This window comes from Mus caroli, chromosome 1 (genome assembly GCF_900094665.2).
Source record: "Mus caroli chromosome 1, CAROLI_EIJ_v1.1, whole genome shotgun sequence".
Lineage (NCBI taxonomy): Eukaryota > Metazoa > Chordata > Mammalia > Rodentia > Muridae > Mus > Mus caroli.
The window spans coordinates 125,516,010-125,532,462 of NC_034570.1; the positions used below are offsets into that span (position 1 = coordinate 125,516,010).

The 16,453-nt window shown below is 51.0% G+C and overlaps 2 protein-coding genes across 5 annotated transcripts in view; both read right to left on the reverse strand.

Annotated features, from left to right (window-relative positions):
• The window catches only part of Optc (opticin), an 11,846-nt gene extending 9,689 nt beyond the window's left edge, over positions 1–2,157 (reverse strand). For 2 of the 3 annotated variants that reach the window (XM_021170226.1, XM_021170212.1), the window contains exon 1: positions 1,124–1,371. In XM_021170226.1, the coding sequence (XP_021025885.1) occupies positions 1,124–1,233 (110 nt within the window). In that variant the 5' untranslated portion in view covers positions 1,234–1,371. Of the gene's footprint in view, positions 1–1,123; positions 1,372–2,133 lie in introns of those variants that run through there. The other variant, XM_021170220.1, reaches the window with a different exon arrangement.
• A 2,315-nt stretch (positions 2,158–4,472) lies between these two features.
• On the reverse strand, positions 4,473–15,787 carry Prelp (proline and arginine rich end leucine rich repeat protein). 2 transcript variants are annotated; one of them, XM_021173406.1, is made up of 3 exons: positions 15,635–15,787; positions 8,622–9,598; positions 4,473–6,979 (listed from the first exon to the last, which is right to left on the reverse strand). In XM_021173406.1, the coding sequence occupies exons 2-3, from the start codon at positions 9,580–9,582 to the stop codon at positions 6,804–6,806; spliced, it is 1,137 nt and encodes a 378-aa protein (XP_021029065.1). In that variant the 5' UTR covers positions 9,583–9,598; positions 15,635–15,787; the 3' UTR covers positions 4,473–6,803. The 2 variants fall into 2 exon arrangements, with proteins under 2 accessions (XP_021029065.1, XP_021029070.1); XM_021173411.1 differs by having other exon boundaries at positions 4,474–6,979; positions 8,622–9,612.
• Between the last annotated feature and the right edge of the window lie 666 nt (positions 15,788–16,453).

Here is a 16,453-nt window from a genome sequence, read left to right on the forward strand (position 1 = left end):
AGAGAGAGAGAGAGAGAGAGAGAGAGAGAGAGAGAGAGAGAGAGAGAGAGACTTTTGTTTCCTTTTTTCTTTCTTTCTTTCTTTCTTTCTTTCTTTCTTTCTTTCTTTCTTTCTTTCTTTCTTTCTTTTTTTTTTTTTTGTGAGATAGGCTCTCATGTACCCTAGGTTGGCTTCAAACTTATGTAGTGGAGAAGGACTTTGAACTTTTGATCCTCCTGTCTCTACCTCCCATGGGCTGGGATTACAGGTGTGCACTATCATGCCTGGTGTATGAAATGCTGGGTATCTAGCACAGAGCTTCAAGCATGTTAGGCAAGCCTACTACCTACTGAGCTCTCTCCCTAACCCTACTTGTGGCTACTCTAAGGCCACTCGGTCCTTCAGTCACTTAAACATCCATGGGACGTTTATTAAGTTGTAGTCCCGGGATATTCCTCTCTCTGGAGGTGCAGAAAGGAATGAGGTCCAGTCCTTCCTAGGAGCAACCAGTCAATTTGGAGACAAAGTCTTATAACTTAACATACAGTGTAAACGAAGGCTGTTGGCTGGTAACATCGTCTTAGAAATGCAGCATTTTAGAAACACACTGTGGAAAGCAGAGGGTTGGTATGAGGTTCTGCAGTGTTTTCCCATCAGAAAGCTCGGCAGCTATCTGTGTACATATGTGTCTGCACATGGGTTACTGGGAGGACATGATGTGCAGGCGTATGAGCACAGACGTCGTCTGCAGTTCACTCACATCTGTGCAGACAGGTGGAGGGCTGAGTGTGCTATGGATACGGAAGTGTCTGCAGCATCGTAGCCAGTCTGCAGCTGATTACACAGCCCTCCCAAAGCCGCCTGCACAGGCTTCTTCCTAATCTCAGCCGGGCTGAATGGTAAGTCCCCAGCAGTAGTAAGAGGTCGTATCTCTCTGTTCCCCATTCCCACTCCAAACTGAAATCTCTGCTCTTCAAGACCACCCCCAAGGCAGTTTACTGACCGACCACCCGGTAGCCCCTTGCAGCTTCTTTGATCAGAGTCTTGTACTCTTGCCATTCTCTGCCCAGTTCCTGCCACAGCCCCGACTCCATTCTTTTGCTTTTGTGCCAGTGCGCATGAGGCCTCCAACCTTGGACCTTACCTTTTGGATACTTTTGGTTCCGTCTGGCTCGGGAGCTTCCAGGGAGATAAAGGTTCTGGTGGAGATGATGACTGCCTGTCAGACCCAGGGACAGCCCAACACCCCCTCATCTATCGGCCAGGGAAGGACGAGTGGTTGGCCAGGGATGTATGTGTCTAATTAGATTTCCCATTCTTTGAAGTGCCCCGCTGTTTCCCTTCCTTCTTCCTCAGGGGTCCCTAATCTCATTTCTTCACTTAATGAACAGGAATTCTTTGTGTGGGGGTGAACACACACACACACACACACACACACACACACTCATGGCCGTTATACCTTCTCTGATCTTTGAGGGTTGGTCAGTTAGATTCCAGAAGACTGAGCTGAGGTTTCTTGGATGGATGGAGCTTGCTGTCCCTGTCCCCATCCCCGCCCACCCCCCACTCCCTCAGAAATAACGGCACTGGACTTCATAGATGGAATCCAAAGAAAAAGAGAGTGTGAACTGGGGCACCCCACTCAGCCCTATCCCTAGAGCACTGTGGTGGTACAGCAGGAGACAGGGAGTTGGGTAGGATCTAAAGACCAACTTCAAGCTCGCAAGCAGTGGTCATCAACAAGAAGACAGGAAGTTCTCTAACTCCTGTAGGAAGAAAGGACAAGGACAGGAGTGGGAATTTGGCTTACAAACACCCAAGACATTGTCATTGTGCATAGCCTCTGGCCTGGAACCTAACACTTCTCTCTCAACTCTGACTTTCCATGGGCCCCATCTTTCCTTGGGATGTGTCTCAGATATCCCCAGAAGAGGGTAGGGGCTGGCGAATGTCATCTGGATTCCACTGCCCAGGCTCTTCTCTGATGCTCTCCACCCCCTCCTCCTTTCCTCTGGTCACACCCTGAATCCCAGCAGGGAGGCCCTTTGAAGACCACCGATAGGAAACAGAGGGCAAAAGAGAAACGATTGGTCCAAGGTCACCCAGGCCTAGACTAGCACTACATTTTGAGTTTTCTGAGTTCACAAGGCTCACCTTCTTACAACCTCATCTCAGGAACCTGAGAACACAGTGACTCTACCCTCAGAACAGATGGCCTTAGCAGAACACATCCCTAGCTTGCGATGCCAGGTGAGTGGGCAGACCTAATAGACCCCGAGGACTCCTCAGCTGGGGTGGGAAGGGGATTCTGGGCAACCCGAAGAGGCCGCCTGCCAGAACAAGGCTGTTTTGTCTCGGAGATCCCCCATCTGGGAACTGACAGCTTCAGAAACTCAGCTGGGTGGAAGGAGATAAAAGTCACAAGCCAAGAGGACGCCCTCGAAGCAGATGGCACATTTGGCTGGCCCTACCCCTTCATTCTGTTCTTCCAAAGACCCTCGGTCCCCACAGACAGCCGAGACCGTGGCCCCCGCCCAACTCCACGCAATTTATCCCTGCAAGGAATATAGATGAGACTGTTCATTCATTTCCCCCTGCCACCTGCTCTCTTCTCCCTGCTCTCGGTGACACCCCCCCCCTCCACACTCCCGCCGCTCCTCTCCCACCCCACCCCGCCCCAGTCGCGCCATCTCGCCTGAGCGTCCGCCCCCGCAATCCCAGGCTGCACAGCCAATCCTGCACAGCGCCTGCGCCTGCTCCCACGCACTCCCCCCCAACCCCCCACCCCGAGGCAAACCCCGCGATGCAGGCAGTCTCTCATCCTACACTTTCTCCCAGCTTCTATTCCCGCCTTCACAAGCTTGCGGTCGGTCGTTCCCATGGATTTCGGGGGCATTGGTGGATGGGAACGTGGACCTGTGTGGGAAGCGGCAGGCGGGCGGGCAAGCGGGCGGGCACAGTCCTTGATCCACAAGCCTGCCAAGCGCTGCCCTTTAACAGACACGAGGTGTTACTGATGAGCTAGAGGCAACAGGCCATGTGAACACAGAAGTCTGGCCAGCTGACCCTGCTGCTGCCCTGTTGTGGGCAGTGAGAGAGGAGGGCAGAAAAGTTCAGAGACCCGCCTGCCTTTTGGTATCCGCAGCTGAAAACTGGGAACCCCCACCCACTCCGATGTGGACTCCAGCCTAGCTAGCTACCGACTCGTTCCTCCTCTCCTTCCAAGTCATACCCTTTCATTCTTCAGAGCCGGCTCACGCGAGACTTCCTAGGCTGAGTTGCATACAGTTAACATCATTACAACTAAGAGAAAAGAATTCGTGCATACACCCCACCCTCTTATCAAGTAATTAATTCTCCAATGGCATGGGGTATGCACCCTCCAGCTTTGAATTCCTTCCTGGGGCCTGCCTGGCACACACCAGGCAGATAGGGCTGGGCGAGGGCATCTGTCAGTTTTCATCCTCCACAAGACAGCCTAGGTTAGGCGGGTTGAGAATCCCCCTTGGTAGCCAAATCCCCTCTAAAGAGAGCCCTGGCCATCATACTCTTGTCCTTTTGAACTTGTGCGTGGCCTGTAGATCTTTCCAGATGATTTGGTCCTTGGCTGCTTGCCCTGGGCACTTCCTGTGCACACTGTATTTCTCCAATTAGTTAGAAAAGATGACTCTTCCTGCAGTGCCTTGGTGCTGCGCACCGAGAAATCCTCCACAATTTGACATCGGTGGTTTCAAAGAACATGGCTGCTTTGATTTCAAGTGGAGCTATTAGATTTCTGGACTGACTTTAGGGATACTTTTTAATTTTTTACATGAAGGTTATGAGTTTTTGAGGATATTGTCTAAGAAGAGGCTTTCTTCCCTTTCTTTCTTTCTTTCTTTCTTTCTTTCTTTCTTTCTTTCTTTNCTCTCTCTCTCTCTCTCTCTCTCTCTCTCTCTCTCTCTCCTCCCTCCCTCCCTCCCTCCCTCCCTCCCTTCCTCCCTTCCTTCCTTCCTTCCTTCCTTCCTTCCTTCCTTCCTTCCTTTCTGAGACAAGATCTTACTATGTAGCCTTGACTGGTCTCAAACTCCTAGAGGGTTGCCTGTCTTTGCCATCTGAGTGCTGGGATGGCAGCCACCACCCCTAGCTGCTAGGAGTTTCTTAATAAGGTATTTGGGGGGCTTGAAGCCATGACTCAGAAGTTAGGAGCATTCATTACTTACTCATTTAGAGGACTGGGATTTGGTCCTCAGCACACACACAGAGGCTCTCAACCACTCATCACTCCAGTTCTAGGGGATCCAGTGCCAACTTCTAACCTCTGTGGTCACCAAGTACGCATGTGGTGCACATACATACATGCAGGCTAAATGCTCATACACACAAATTTAAAACACACCTTTTAAGACAGATTTCTTTTTCTCTCCCTATCTTCTCAGCGAGCAGTAGGGAGCTGGAGAAAAGACTGCTTAAAGTATTCTTGCTGCCTTTGACTCATTCACACAGTCAGCTTCGTGCTGGGTGTTTTCCATATGACTTTATTTCCTCTTCTGTGAAGCTTGTTGGAATGCGGACGCTGTATCAGAGTTAACATGGTCTTTTGGAGAATAGATAAGATGTACAGGGTGAGAGCTGGCGAGTGTACATGCACATGTGCACACACATATGCACACACATGCACCTGCATGTATAAATGCTAATGGCACTGATTGAAGAAACTTGTGTGAGGAGGGGCTTTCTAAACCCCAAGGTAACCAGCACTGTGTGTGTGTGTTTCCTGTAAAGCCAGTTTAACTCTTGTCCCTCTAGCTGATGGCTGCAGAGAGCGGTGGAGGAAGCTGGCAAGGTCCACGGTTGGATAATGGGATGCTGATGGTGGGATGCTAGTTCAGGTTTGCAGGATCAGTGCCTGCCCCCATCCCTAGCAGCCACAGGAGCTGTGATCCCCGTGGACCTCCTGAAAGGGGCAAAGGTTGCAGGTTGTCATAGGTGCAGAAGGGGTTTGTCCAGGCTGTAGCACCAGGTTGCTTTCAGCCGTAATGATGCATTGACTTAAGCAGGAGCCTTGGAGAAACCAGCTGCAACTAGGATGAGGAAGTTGCACAGCAGGGAAAAGAGGTTGTGTGAAGTGGGCTCTATTTTCAATGTGAGAAAGGTGATGGAGGATATAAATGGGGTTTCTGGACTACAGGGCCCAGCCTAATCCAATGTCTTAAAACAGTTGTGTGACACCATCTTGGGGAGAGGAAAAAGCCTCCAGAGACTTCCCCAGCCTAAGGAGGATTGGTCCTGTGCCTCACTCACTTCTAGAACATTCATCTCCACATCCTCCTCCTCCTCCTCCCAGGCAAGTGTGGCAGGGCAAAGGCAGCCTTCCAGTGAGGGAGGAGAAGGGAAGAAGAGAAAGGCAGGAAGCCCAGGTTCTTGGAAACCCGCCAAGCTGCTCACCTGGGCTAGGGAAGGAGGGTGGCAAGTCTGCGGGGGAGGAACACTCTATGCAGGGAATAAATTACTGCAGAGGGAGGGTGGGTGGCGCCACTTGTCCTGCGTTAGGTGTGCTCTAGAAGAGGGTGCACAGACATGAAACAGGAGCTCTGGGAGGGACTCAGTTTACAGATGTGGAAGCTGAGAGCAAAAGAGCCCTGGCAAGGCCTCTGTCAAACTAGCTTCCCTTAGACTCTCAAAACATGTCCCATTCACAATCACTCCTGATAGGAATGAACCCCCAGCCTCTGCCCTTTCCTTCAGACCCAGTAGGAGAAAGCCCATGGCCCTCTTCCCCTAGGGAATCAGGGAATTGCAGTATTGCACCACCAGCCACCAGATGTCGCTGATGAGTCAGCCTTAGAGATAGAGGCTAATCCCCAGTGTGGAAGAGGCTTCTGGGAGATTCCCAGGTGCTCCACCTCTTCCTCTGTTTCTCAAGAACTGCCCTTGGGGTGGGATGACTCGACCGAGTCTCACACATAATAGAGAGCAGATGAAGTGGGTGTGACGTCTCTTCGCCCTCCATTGTGAAGTCTGTCCTCTTGTCAAGTTTGGCTAAGGGAGATTGCAGGGCTTGGTGACATCCACATAGGCCCAGTTTTGGGCTCTGACCCCCCAGCTACCCTCCTATTAGCCAAAGTCTAGTTCCTTGCACCACTTTGTCCCTGGCTGTTCCTTTCTGAGGCCCAGCCAAGAGGGTGTGTACTGTGTTTGCCCCACAGGAGGGAGATGGGAAGAGGAGGAAAGGCTGGAAGTTGTGGGGAAACCCTGACCCTCCACCCCACCTTAGTCATCCCCCACACTTCCTTTCTGAAGAACTCGAGACAGCAGGGAACAGGGTGACATCTGTCTGGTGTCAGGAAACAGTGGCAGAGGACAGCTTCAGAAGGGATCTCAGGCCTAGGAGAGCTGGATTTGTCGGCCTTCTTGAGACAGAGTTACCCAAATGGAGGAGTTCTCAATGGAGGAACTTTCCAGGGTTCACCTCTGGAATGACTTCTGCTTCTGACTCGGATAAGACTAAAATAAGATGCCAGTCCATGGCCCAGCCTTACCCATGAGAGACTTGCGGTGTGGGGGAAGAGAGGGGATGCGTCTGCTGGCCTACGCCTGTGTTTCTGAAGCAAAGGGAGACCAAAGAAGAGCAGAGGTCTTGGCTGGCAGGGTGTCTTTGGGCTGGGTGGGGAATCTTGCTTTAGAGCCGGAGCAGGTTATACAGTATTTACCATCCTCATGAAGGGACGAGAGGAAAGGCAGGGCTGGGAGCGAGAGAGGGAGACAGATAAAAACAGTGGACCCCAGAGCTTGGGCCACCAGCCTTCAAGTGCTGTCAGAGGAGGTCCAGCTCTGGGCACAGCCTAGATGACTACGGACTGCAGGAGGCGGAAGCACATCATGAGGTCCAGTGGGATGGGTGGCTTCAGGAAATTCCCGTCCAGCCGCAGGTAGCGCAGGTGGGGCACGTTTTCCAGATCCGAGGAGAAGTCATGGAAGGCCACTAGGTTGTTGGGGCAAATCTGGGTCCCGTTGATTTCTGTGGAAGAAGAAGGGAGAGAAGTCAACCACAGAGGAACTGGCAGCACTGGAGAGGAGAAAGGGGACAAAAGCCAAGAGTGTGGGCTCTACTGTCCTCTTCTCTGGACAGGGTGACTCTGGCAAAGTATGACTGTAGGTCACCTAATTTCCAGAGCAGGTATGATTGTAATCATCTAATTTCTAGAGCCAGTCTATTCATTTGTAAAATGATTTCAGTTGGGGATGATCGTGGAGGGGTCGTTTCCTACAGGAATGGTTTATTCGAGGACTAAACAACTGAACAGTAGCTTCTTTCTCTGAGCCTTTCTGGCAATGCTCTCAGAGGCGAGTTTACTTCCTCGGTTGACCTTGAACTCCCTATCTTCTTGCTTCATTCTTCCCAGAGTCGGAATTACAGGCACCATGCCCAGTTGACAGAGTTTTGTTGTTGTTTGTTTTGTTTTGTCTCATGGAGTCCAAGACTGCTTTGAACTTCTGAGTCTCCTGCCTCTATTCCTCAGGCACCAGGGTTACACATGTGTACTGCCATGTCTGGCCTGACACTTGCCTGAAGAGGACCGAGCCTCATGTCCTGGGCTACAGTTGACACATCAAACTCGGGACTCTGTGAGTGTTCCTTGTGGAAACTGTCCTAGCTGAACATTCCAACCTTCCAATAGAATCAGAAAACAGTTTTTAGCTGTTCTATACCCTGACTATGTAGCTGCCTCTGATTCCCCTTCACAGACTTTCTAAAAGCCAAGGCTCAGATTTGGGAAGGCTTTTGCCATGGCTGCTGCTGGCTTCTTTTGCAGCGGGCAGGCCAAGCCCAGGACATGAGCACTTTGTATCTCTGTTCTACTGTTAGGAGAGTAGCTAGCAGTATTTCTGTGTCTGTCTGATCTACAGATCCAGTGGCCAGAGAAGCTGACGCTGATGAGAAGGGATGGAGAAAGAAAACCTCATGCCTTTCAAGCATGATGTTCAGCGCACTCCATCCATACACGATTAAGTCATCCCCCCTGACTCTGTGTTAGAAGATACTGCCACCCTCATTTTACAGGAAAGGAGACATTCCATATGGGTCTAGTATCTTTTCAAGGTTACTCAGATGCAGAAAATAATGAGGCCAATAGTGGGGTTTCTTTTTCCTTGTCTTCAATGCTAAGGACAGAATGTAAGGTCTTTTGTTTGTTTGTTTGGTTTGGTTTTTTGTTTTTTTTCAGGACAGGGGCTGTCCTGGAACTCACTTTGTAGACTAGGCTGGCCTCAAACTCAGAAATCCGTCTGCCTCTGCCTCCCAAGTGCTGGGATTAAAGGTGTGTGCCACCACCGCCCTGCAGAATGTAAGGTCTTATGTGCACATTAGAAAGATTTCTAAACTGGGTGGCGGTGCACAGCTTTAATCCAGCACCTGCAGGAGCAAGGGGATCTGTGGATGACAGATTGAGTTCCAGGGCAGTCAGGACTACACAAGCCCTATCTAAGGGGAGGAGGAGGAGGGGGAGGAGGAGGAGGAAGAGGAGGAGGAGGAGGAAGAGGAGACGGCTGCTATACCACTGTCCCAGTAGTTGCTTCTTATAACCTCACAGTGGTGTTCCTGAGAAAGTGTGGCTGCACCGAACCTCTGCTCTCCCCTTTGCCCCACCTCCCCAACTCACTCTCTATGCTATTGTTGTTGAGGTACAGGTGTTCCAGCTTGTTGCTGATGGCCGGCACGTTGCTGATCTTGTTGTGAGACAGGTGGAGCACCAGCAAGTTGGAGATGTTGAAGGAGTTCTTGGGGAGCCCGCGATCTGACAGCTTGTTGTAGTTCATACGGATGAAGGCCAGGTTGGGGAAGTCCTTGAAGTACCCATTGGGGATGGTCTCGATCTTGTTGCTGTCCAGGTAGAGCTGGTGGATGGCTTGGGGGACTTTGGGGGGCATCTTTCTCAGGATGTTGTGGGCCAGATTGAGCTGCATGAGGTTTTTGAGGCCCTGGAAGGTATCGGCCTTGAAGACGCCATCGCTCAGCCGATTGTGCTGTAGATCCAGGAGCAGCAGGTTCTCCAGCTTGCTGAACACTCCGGGTGGGATCCTGGAAATGAGGTTCTGGCTCAGCCTCAGCTGTTCCAGGTTCTGGGGCAGAGCTGATGGTACCTCTTCCAGCTGGTTCTTCTCCATGTAGAGGAATGCCAGGCTGGGGAGCTTCCCCAGCACTCTCTGGTCCACCTTGCGAATTCGGTTATTGTCCAGGTTGACCCACCTCAGGCCCGTGGCATTCTGGAAAGATTCCAGAGGGAGCTCAGTGATGAAGTTGTTCTGCAGGTAAAGGTAATGGATTCGGGGTGGGATGACGGGGACCTTTCGAAGGTTTCGGCTGTCACAGTAGAGGGCTGACGGGAAGTCAGGGGGGCAGTAGCATTCCCGTGGACAGTCAGGGAAGACAGATGGAGGGCCGGGAGGAAGAGGTGGAGGCAGGTCTGTCGGCTCTGCTGGCTCGGAGGGCTGAGGAAATTTGGGTGTGGGCCTCGGCTTGGGTTTACGCCTAATCCCAGGTTTTGGTCTTGTCGGTTGGCCTTGGGCCACTGAGGCCAAGATGAGGAGAAGTGGGAGGAGCCAGAAGAAGGATGCCCTCATGATCCAGGTGATGTACCTGCAGGAAGGAGACTGGGAGTAGTTAGCCTCTTGTGGAAAGGTGCATGTTCGTAGAAAGCACAGGGGTCTTGAGGCATGTTGGAAACCCTTGGTGGTGGGGTGGTGGGTGGGGGCAGGCAGGGGGTGCTCTCTCCAGCTCTAAGATCTGCCAGGTGTGACATCCAAAATCTGCTCAACACTTTTTATACCACCCCTCCCCCAAGAAAAGCTCTCCACCTTCTTCATAGGGATGCTAGGATATGGCCCAGAGTCCTAAGCAGTGGGTCTGGAAGGTTCCATCCAAATTCCACGTTCTCAAACGGTGCCTAACACTCCTGTGCACCATCTGAGGAGGTACACTGAGAAGGGGCCCCCAAGGTGATGTCTGTGTTGGCTTGAGTGGCTTTGTTCCTTAAATCTGTTATAGATAGAAATACTGAGAGAGGTAAGAACACACACACACACACACACACACACACACACACACACACACACACGAGGGTGGTTAGACACAGCATTTGAAGAAAAGAGGAAAACATTTCATTGCTATAAATGGTCTGCAGTCCACCCACCATGTCCAGCTCCCACTGTGGCTGGTTGGGGGTGGGGGGAGGTGGGGAGGAATAAGTGGCTTGAAGAGGCCAGGAGACTGACAGTGAGCACAGGACAGAAAGGCAGGAGGCGTCCTGGAAGGGAACTGCTCAGATACCAGCGCTCACCCACTCACCCTTGCTCTGTCCCCTCCCCTGCACTTGGCCCAGGGACTGCCTGTCTTTGCCAGCATGAGCCCTGCCAAGAATTCTTCCCCAGATGTAGAGGCCCTTGGGAAAATAAACAGGAAAGGAATAAAAAGGCTCGGGGAAAACACTTTCCTTTCTTTGGACCTGGTATTGTCACTCCATATACTTTGGAACTGATAATGTTGGAGTGGGGACGTCAGGAAGCACTTCCCTGTAACCTCGGTGACACTGGGATCAGGAGCTGAAGACCTTTGTTGGGTGGCTCTGCTGGCTTGTGCAGTGGGAGCTAGGTTGAAAAGGTCCTTCCTAGGACCTTCTCAGGGCCAGCTCCCCTTTCCAGCCTGGGTCAGGAGGGGCCCAGGGAGAGGGTGCCTGTACTTTTTCTCTACAGCTCCCCACCCCGATACTTTGCACATCACATCAGGGTCACCTCGAATCTTCCCCACTATCGTAGCTCTCAGAATATAAGATGCTTAGTCTTCTCAGACATAGAGTGGGCTGAAGTGTGTCCCTAGCTTATACTGGAACCCAGTAATCATGGCCTCCATTCTCCACCTATCCCCTGAGCCTAGATCTATGTCAAATCTCCCTTTGCTTTTATTAGGAACTATCTTCTGCTTGCTTTGGTCAAAGGAAAGGAACAGGGGGTGGCAGGATTCCCAAGGTGTGGAGCTAAATGTGACAGATAACAGGCAAGCTGGTAGAGCTCATCCTTAATGGGCAGAATTTAACTGTGCCTGTCCCTAAAGGTTTATGCACATTATAAACATGCTTACACACACACACACACACACACACACACACACACCCCTACCTACCTCTTTGTCCCTAGCCCATACCAGTTTGTATACATTCTCAGGGCCCTGTATGCATGTGTGAGCTTTATGTGTCAGCCTAGGTGGGAAGGAGGGTAGACTGGAGAAGGTGGAGTATATCCTGCCTGATATTTCTCTCTCTTGTCTGAGGTGGGTTTCATCTCAAACAAGCCTCTTGGGGACATCTAGAAGGTCATTTTCCCTGGGCCTTCTGTGACAAGGGACCTGCTGTTAGGTTCTTGGTTTATTTGCACCAAGGCTTCTCTGAGAGGACTAAGAAGACAGCACGTCCCTTGCAACATTTAAACTTGACCCCTGCTGCCCAGCCCCACCTCACTCTGTAACTGGTGTGTTATGGATTAACATTTTAATAAAGCTTTTAATTTTCTTGAAAATAGAATAGTCGTGTTACATAGAAATGAAGAGGGCAAAGCCTTACTATTCCAAAACATTTTAAAAGCACCAGTCTTTGCAAAACTGATTTGTTTTTATTCTCTTCTTGTTGTTCTTTTGGAATCTCTTTGCTTATAAATTATCTAGAAGTATGTGGGCAAAATTACGCCACCCCTGCCCGCCCTGCTATGAGAAACCTTGCCCCAAGGCCAAAATTAGGTTTGACAGAAATTTCCCAGGTTTGCTTTGTTGCCCTTGGTGCCACAAGCACTTCCAAGGTGATGTAATGGACACTAAGTTAGCCAAACAAAGCTTTCTGGGACATCCAGCAGAGCCTTCCCTGGAGACAGACAGCCCAGGCAGCTGGGCTCTGATGCTGGGGAAGGGGTGGGTCTCTGTTGTCCATGTGCTGGGCAGCCCTGCCCCCGCTGCCATGGCTACCCAGTGGGACGTGCTACCTGCCTGTCTCAGACATGGGGTCCCCAGGCCTCCTTCTTCCTCATGCCCAAGTCAGACTCTTTTTTTTTTTTTTTTTTTTGAGACAGGGTTTCTCTGTGTAGCCTTGGCTGTCCTGGAACTCACTTTGTAGACCAGGCTGGCCTCGAACTCAGAAATCTGCCTGCCTCTCTGCCTCCTGAGTGCTGGGATTAAAGGCGTGCACCACCATGCCCCACGCCAGACTCTTCGAGAACCTTTATCTACCCATTATCCTTTGGAGCCTTTCTTCTGGATCTCAGGGCTAGCCATGCTCCTCCACCCAGAGGCCCAGGAGTTTCCCCCAACACAAGCTCCCTGAATCTGAAGTGGGAGACTTTCACTAGGCGATGAGGCTCAACCCTCTCCTCTCCCGGCCCGGGCGGAACCAGAGATCTGTGTGCAGAGTGCACAGGGAACTGCTCATTGCCAAGGCCGTCCTCATAGGCACACCCCCCCTTCCTGCCGAGCCAGGCTGTCCTGGGCTTCTGGGAAGTACTCACTGCATGGCCATTCTCTCTAGCCATGCTCCCCTGCCTCAGAGCTCTAGAAAGAGGCGCTGAGGCAAACTAGAGATGGGTTGTAGTCTCATCAACAAGGACCAGAGGCAGGGCCCTGAGCTCTTGCCTTCCACATCATTAGCACCCTCCGGGTGAGGGTGTCTGTGCTTAAGATCTCTTATGCTTCTGAAAACATACCTCCCCGCCTCCCATTTAATTCGGATCCCTATTGGGCCCTGCTCACCGTCAATCAATGAGTACTCGTTGACTACGCCCCTCACCAAATGGACCAATTTTCAGCGCCTCTCAAAAAGCTGCTGGCTTTACCCAAACCCAGTTCGTGCTCTGTATTTAGAAGTCTTTCTTAAAAGAGTTTACAATTCAAATTTCAGTTCTGACAGCGTGGATCTGGGCTTGAATCCTCTGACTCTCCCCTTGGGCCCCAGAGGCTTGACATCTGTACGAGGATGGGCTGAGCTCACACATCTGAAGGCACGACCCAGAAAGAAGACTCTGGAAATGGCAGGGACAATGTGTTTACAGAAGAGCAGGTTCTGGGAGACGCTCCCTGAGTTGAAAGTGCAGAAGTCCTCTTTCCCACCTGTCCTATTGATCTGTTGTAAGAGCCCAGGGACTGTCAATGTTTGGACTCCTCCAGCATAGGGCTGAGGTACCTTGGGCCAATAAAGCCCAGGGAGAGGGGTTCTTCAAAATGCACAGCATGAACTGGGGTTGGGCAAAGCTCTCCTAGTTGTCGGATGTTAGTGGCACAAGCAACTTTAAAATGCAGTGTAGGTCAAAAAGTACTAAAGCCAAGTTTAACACTCTTGCAGAGTAAGCACCGTATTCTGGTTTGAACAGGAAGAATGTAAACAGAATGGAGGTTGTATGGTTTTAGGGAAGGAGTCTGAAAGAACAGGCTCCCCATTCAGGGGAATGGGGAAGAAATCAGATGGACAGTCAGGTGATCCCTGAAAACTCACTGCCCTCTTTATCCACCTTTCTGCCTCTCTCCCTACCACCTTTAATCCTTGATGAAAGCCAAGAAGAATCCCTGTGATGCTGAATATGGTTATAGAGACAGATCCCACCCTGCAACTTGTGTTAGCTCGGGACTACTACACAAGCCTCAGTCTCCACATCTAAAAAACAGGCTTGCTTACCAAGTTTATTTTGGAGGTGCTAAAACCAGGGTTCTGTGCATATTATACAATCATTCTACCACCTGGCTGCAGCTCCAGTCTGGATGCTGGAAGGGTTAAAATAGTTAATGTGCAAAGTGATTGCTCAGTGTGTGTCCAGGGGTTGTTGGTACCACTCTGAAGTAATGGTTTTCCCCCCACCATCAGACCGCTTGCTTGGTTAACATCCTTCATTTCCCTACTGCTGGAGAAGAAGGGGTCCTTCTTACAGTATAGGTACTGGGTCTTTCACTCAGAGAAACTTCATTCCCTGTGTGGCTCAGAAGACCACATTGGACATTCAGCGTCAACTGATTGGAACTCCCCAGACACCCGTGCAAAGCCCGCTGTGTGTCTCCATCCTGACTGACTAACCCAGCTCTCCGCTTTCTGAAGAGGTGGGGACACTGGCTGGCAAATGGAAATCTCTCTTTTTGGCTGGTTGTGGCTTCTTCTGAGATCTAGGACTTCTCCTTGCCTTTGTGGTTGTGGTTGTTGCTGTTGCTGTTGTTCCTTCTAGCCTTGAGATGCTCTCCTCACATGCCCTCTGGGAAGGTGAGGGTGGGTAAGGGACATTATCAACTAGTCTGTCCTCTGAGAGAGTCAAATGGAACAGAGCTGTGGGGTACGGGGAGAGAGAATCTAGAAGGGATGGTGACAGCCAGTACCAGCTCTTGGGTACCTGGGACAGGTAGCTTAGCAGGTAAGAGGAGATAGACTAAGGTAGAATGTTCCCCTGAAGTATGGTTGCCTAGTATGGATGATGTTAGTAATCACAAGAGACTGCTTTGTTCCCTCCTGCAGTGGCTCTCAGCCCTCACTGTCAGGACTGCAGGGGCTCCTTTTTGAGGACACCACATAGCCCTTGTGAACCCTAAGGGAGTTAGGGGAGTCTCAGGATGTATTAACGTAGCTCTGGACCTCTTGGGTTCTGTTTGATGGGTCTGTAATGAGTGTCTGTCCCTGTTTTTAGTAAAGGTTTCATATTCCCTGCCTACTGCTCAGGGCCCTCTGAGGATCAAGTAGTGTCCCCCTTCTTACTGCCATGGGGCCCCTCTATTGCAGGAGAGGAGGGAGCTATGCAAGTAAGGCTCCCAGGTTCCCCTCCCTGCTTCCTCTACTTCAAGCCCCCTTACCAGCTGACTGGTCAGGATAATCTCAGAATAACTTCAGAGAGAAGAGTGTTTCTGACTATGTGTGTGTGTGCGTGTGCGTGTGCATGTGTGTGTAGAACTGTTAACTCAGGAGTTAAGGCCTCTAAGGCTTGCAGGCAAGCTTGACTTCTTTTTGTAAGAGCCAAGTGGTTTGGGGATGGAGACAGGAATTCAGGCTGCTGACAGGATACTGTGTAGGCTGGAGAGCCACTTTTCTCTCCCTTCTGCCTGATTAAGCTCAAAAGAAAGAAATTAAAAAAAAAAAAGGATCACTTGATTGTTCATATCCTCCCTGACCAGCCAAGGCGTGATTGTCGTTTGGCTCTGTCATCTCAGCAGGAAAACGCTGTCTCTGGTCAGGCATGTGAGAGAGTAAGAGACAAAACCCAGTGTGTGTGTGTGTGTGTGTGTGTGTCCGTCTGTCCGTCTGTCTATCTGTCTGTCTGTCTTCTGCACTGCATGGTAATACATGAAAGGTGTAGAGAATTCGGTTCCAGTGTCCAGTTCCCATGGCAACACCTGCTCTGTTCAAATTCTGTGTGCGACACAGCTCTGTGTGCTCCACAAACATCTGCACTTAGAAAGTTTAACTTCAGCAGCGAGCAAACACAAGGATGCAGGATGTTGGAGAGGCAAGAGAGTGTCATCAGGAAGTGAGGAAGGCTACATCTGAACTCTTTGGAGAGGAAAAATGAGAAGGAAGAAGGCCAGGAGGGAGGAAAGAAAGATTGGACAGAGCTAGAGAGAACCCCTGGAGGAAGGAGCCTTCTAGTCTTCTCGCCCACTGCCTGAACTTACCTGCACACACCTGCCTCTCCTCTGGACTCTGGGGCACTGTTCTCTTCCTCCCCACCTTTGCTGGAGCCGTGGCAGCAGAGAGCCAGCTAGAAGTTCTGGTCTCCCAGTTGGTGCGTGTCTGCGTGTGTCTGCCTGACTTGTCTTCTACCAGATCCTATTGGGGTGGGGAGGTTAGTTCGGGGAGGGAGGGGCAGATCAGAGGGGGGAGGGCAGGGAGGAGGAGGGAGCAGAGGAGAGAGGGAGGGAGCTTGGGAAAGGAGAGATGACAACAATAAAGTCTTTATTTGGCAGCCAAAAATCCACACCCGATGCCCGCTAACGGCTCACTTTTAATAATGTTTCCTGCTGCTGCTGCTGCTCTGAAGAGGGACCGTTTGACCCGTGTTTGGAAACTAAGCCAAATCAAGAGAGAAAAGCACTTGGCAAGGCCTCTGGTTCTGTGCAGGCAGGGTGGGGTCGCTGGGTCCAGCCCTGGCCACTTGAGTTTCTAACAAGCGCCTTACTTCCCTGATGTCAATTCTTCAACTCACCGAGGAGCCACGAGACACTTTTCAGAGCATACACAGTGACAATATTTCCCTACCACAGCCCAGAAGCTTGCTAAGGGAGTGGAGACTCACTGTGCAGTGGGCTGATATAAGAGGTAACTACTGGTTTGGTGGCCACTCTGGCCTGAGGATCACACAGCCAAGTTAAAGCAGGTTTCCAATTGTAAATCCGCAAGCCATTGTTTCTAGTTCCTGAGGACGGTGTTGGGGCTTTTCCTCCAGCTTTATGTCACACACTCAGGTGAGGTTTGGGGGCTGTGTGGTCATCCCA

Bases quoted from the DNA above. Each gene is read 5' to 3' on its own strand.
- Prelp (XM_021173406.1), bottom strand. From the start codon at position 9,582: ATGAGGGCATCCTTCTTCTGGCTCCTCCCACTTCTCCTCATCTTGGCC. The intron at 6,980-8,621 runs GTGAGTTGGGGA...CTTCTTCCACAG, and splicing joins CAACAACAATAGCATAGAGA to AAATCAACGGGACCCAGATT.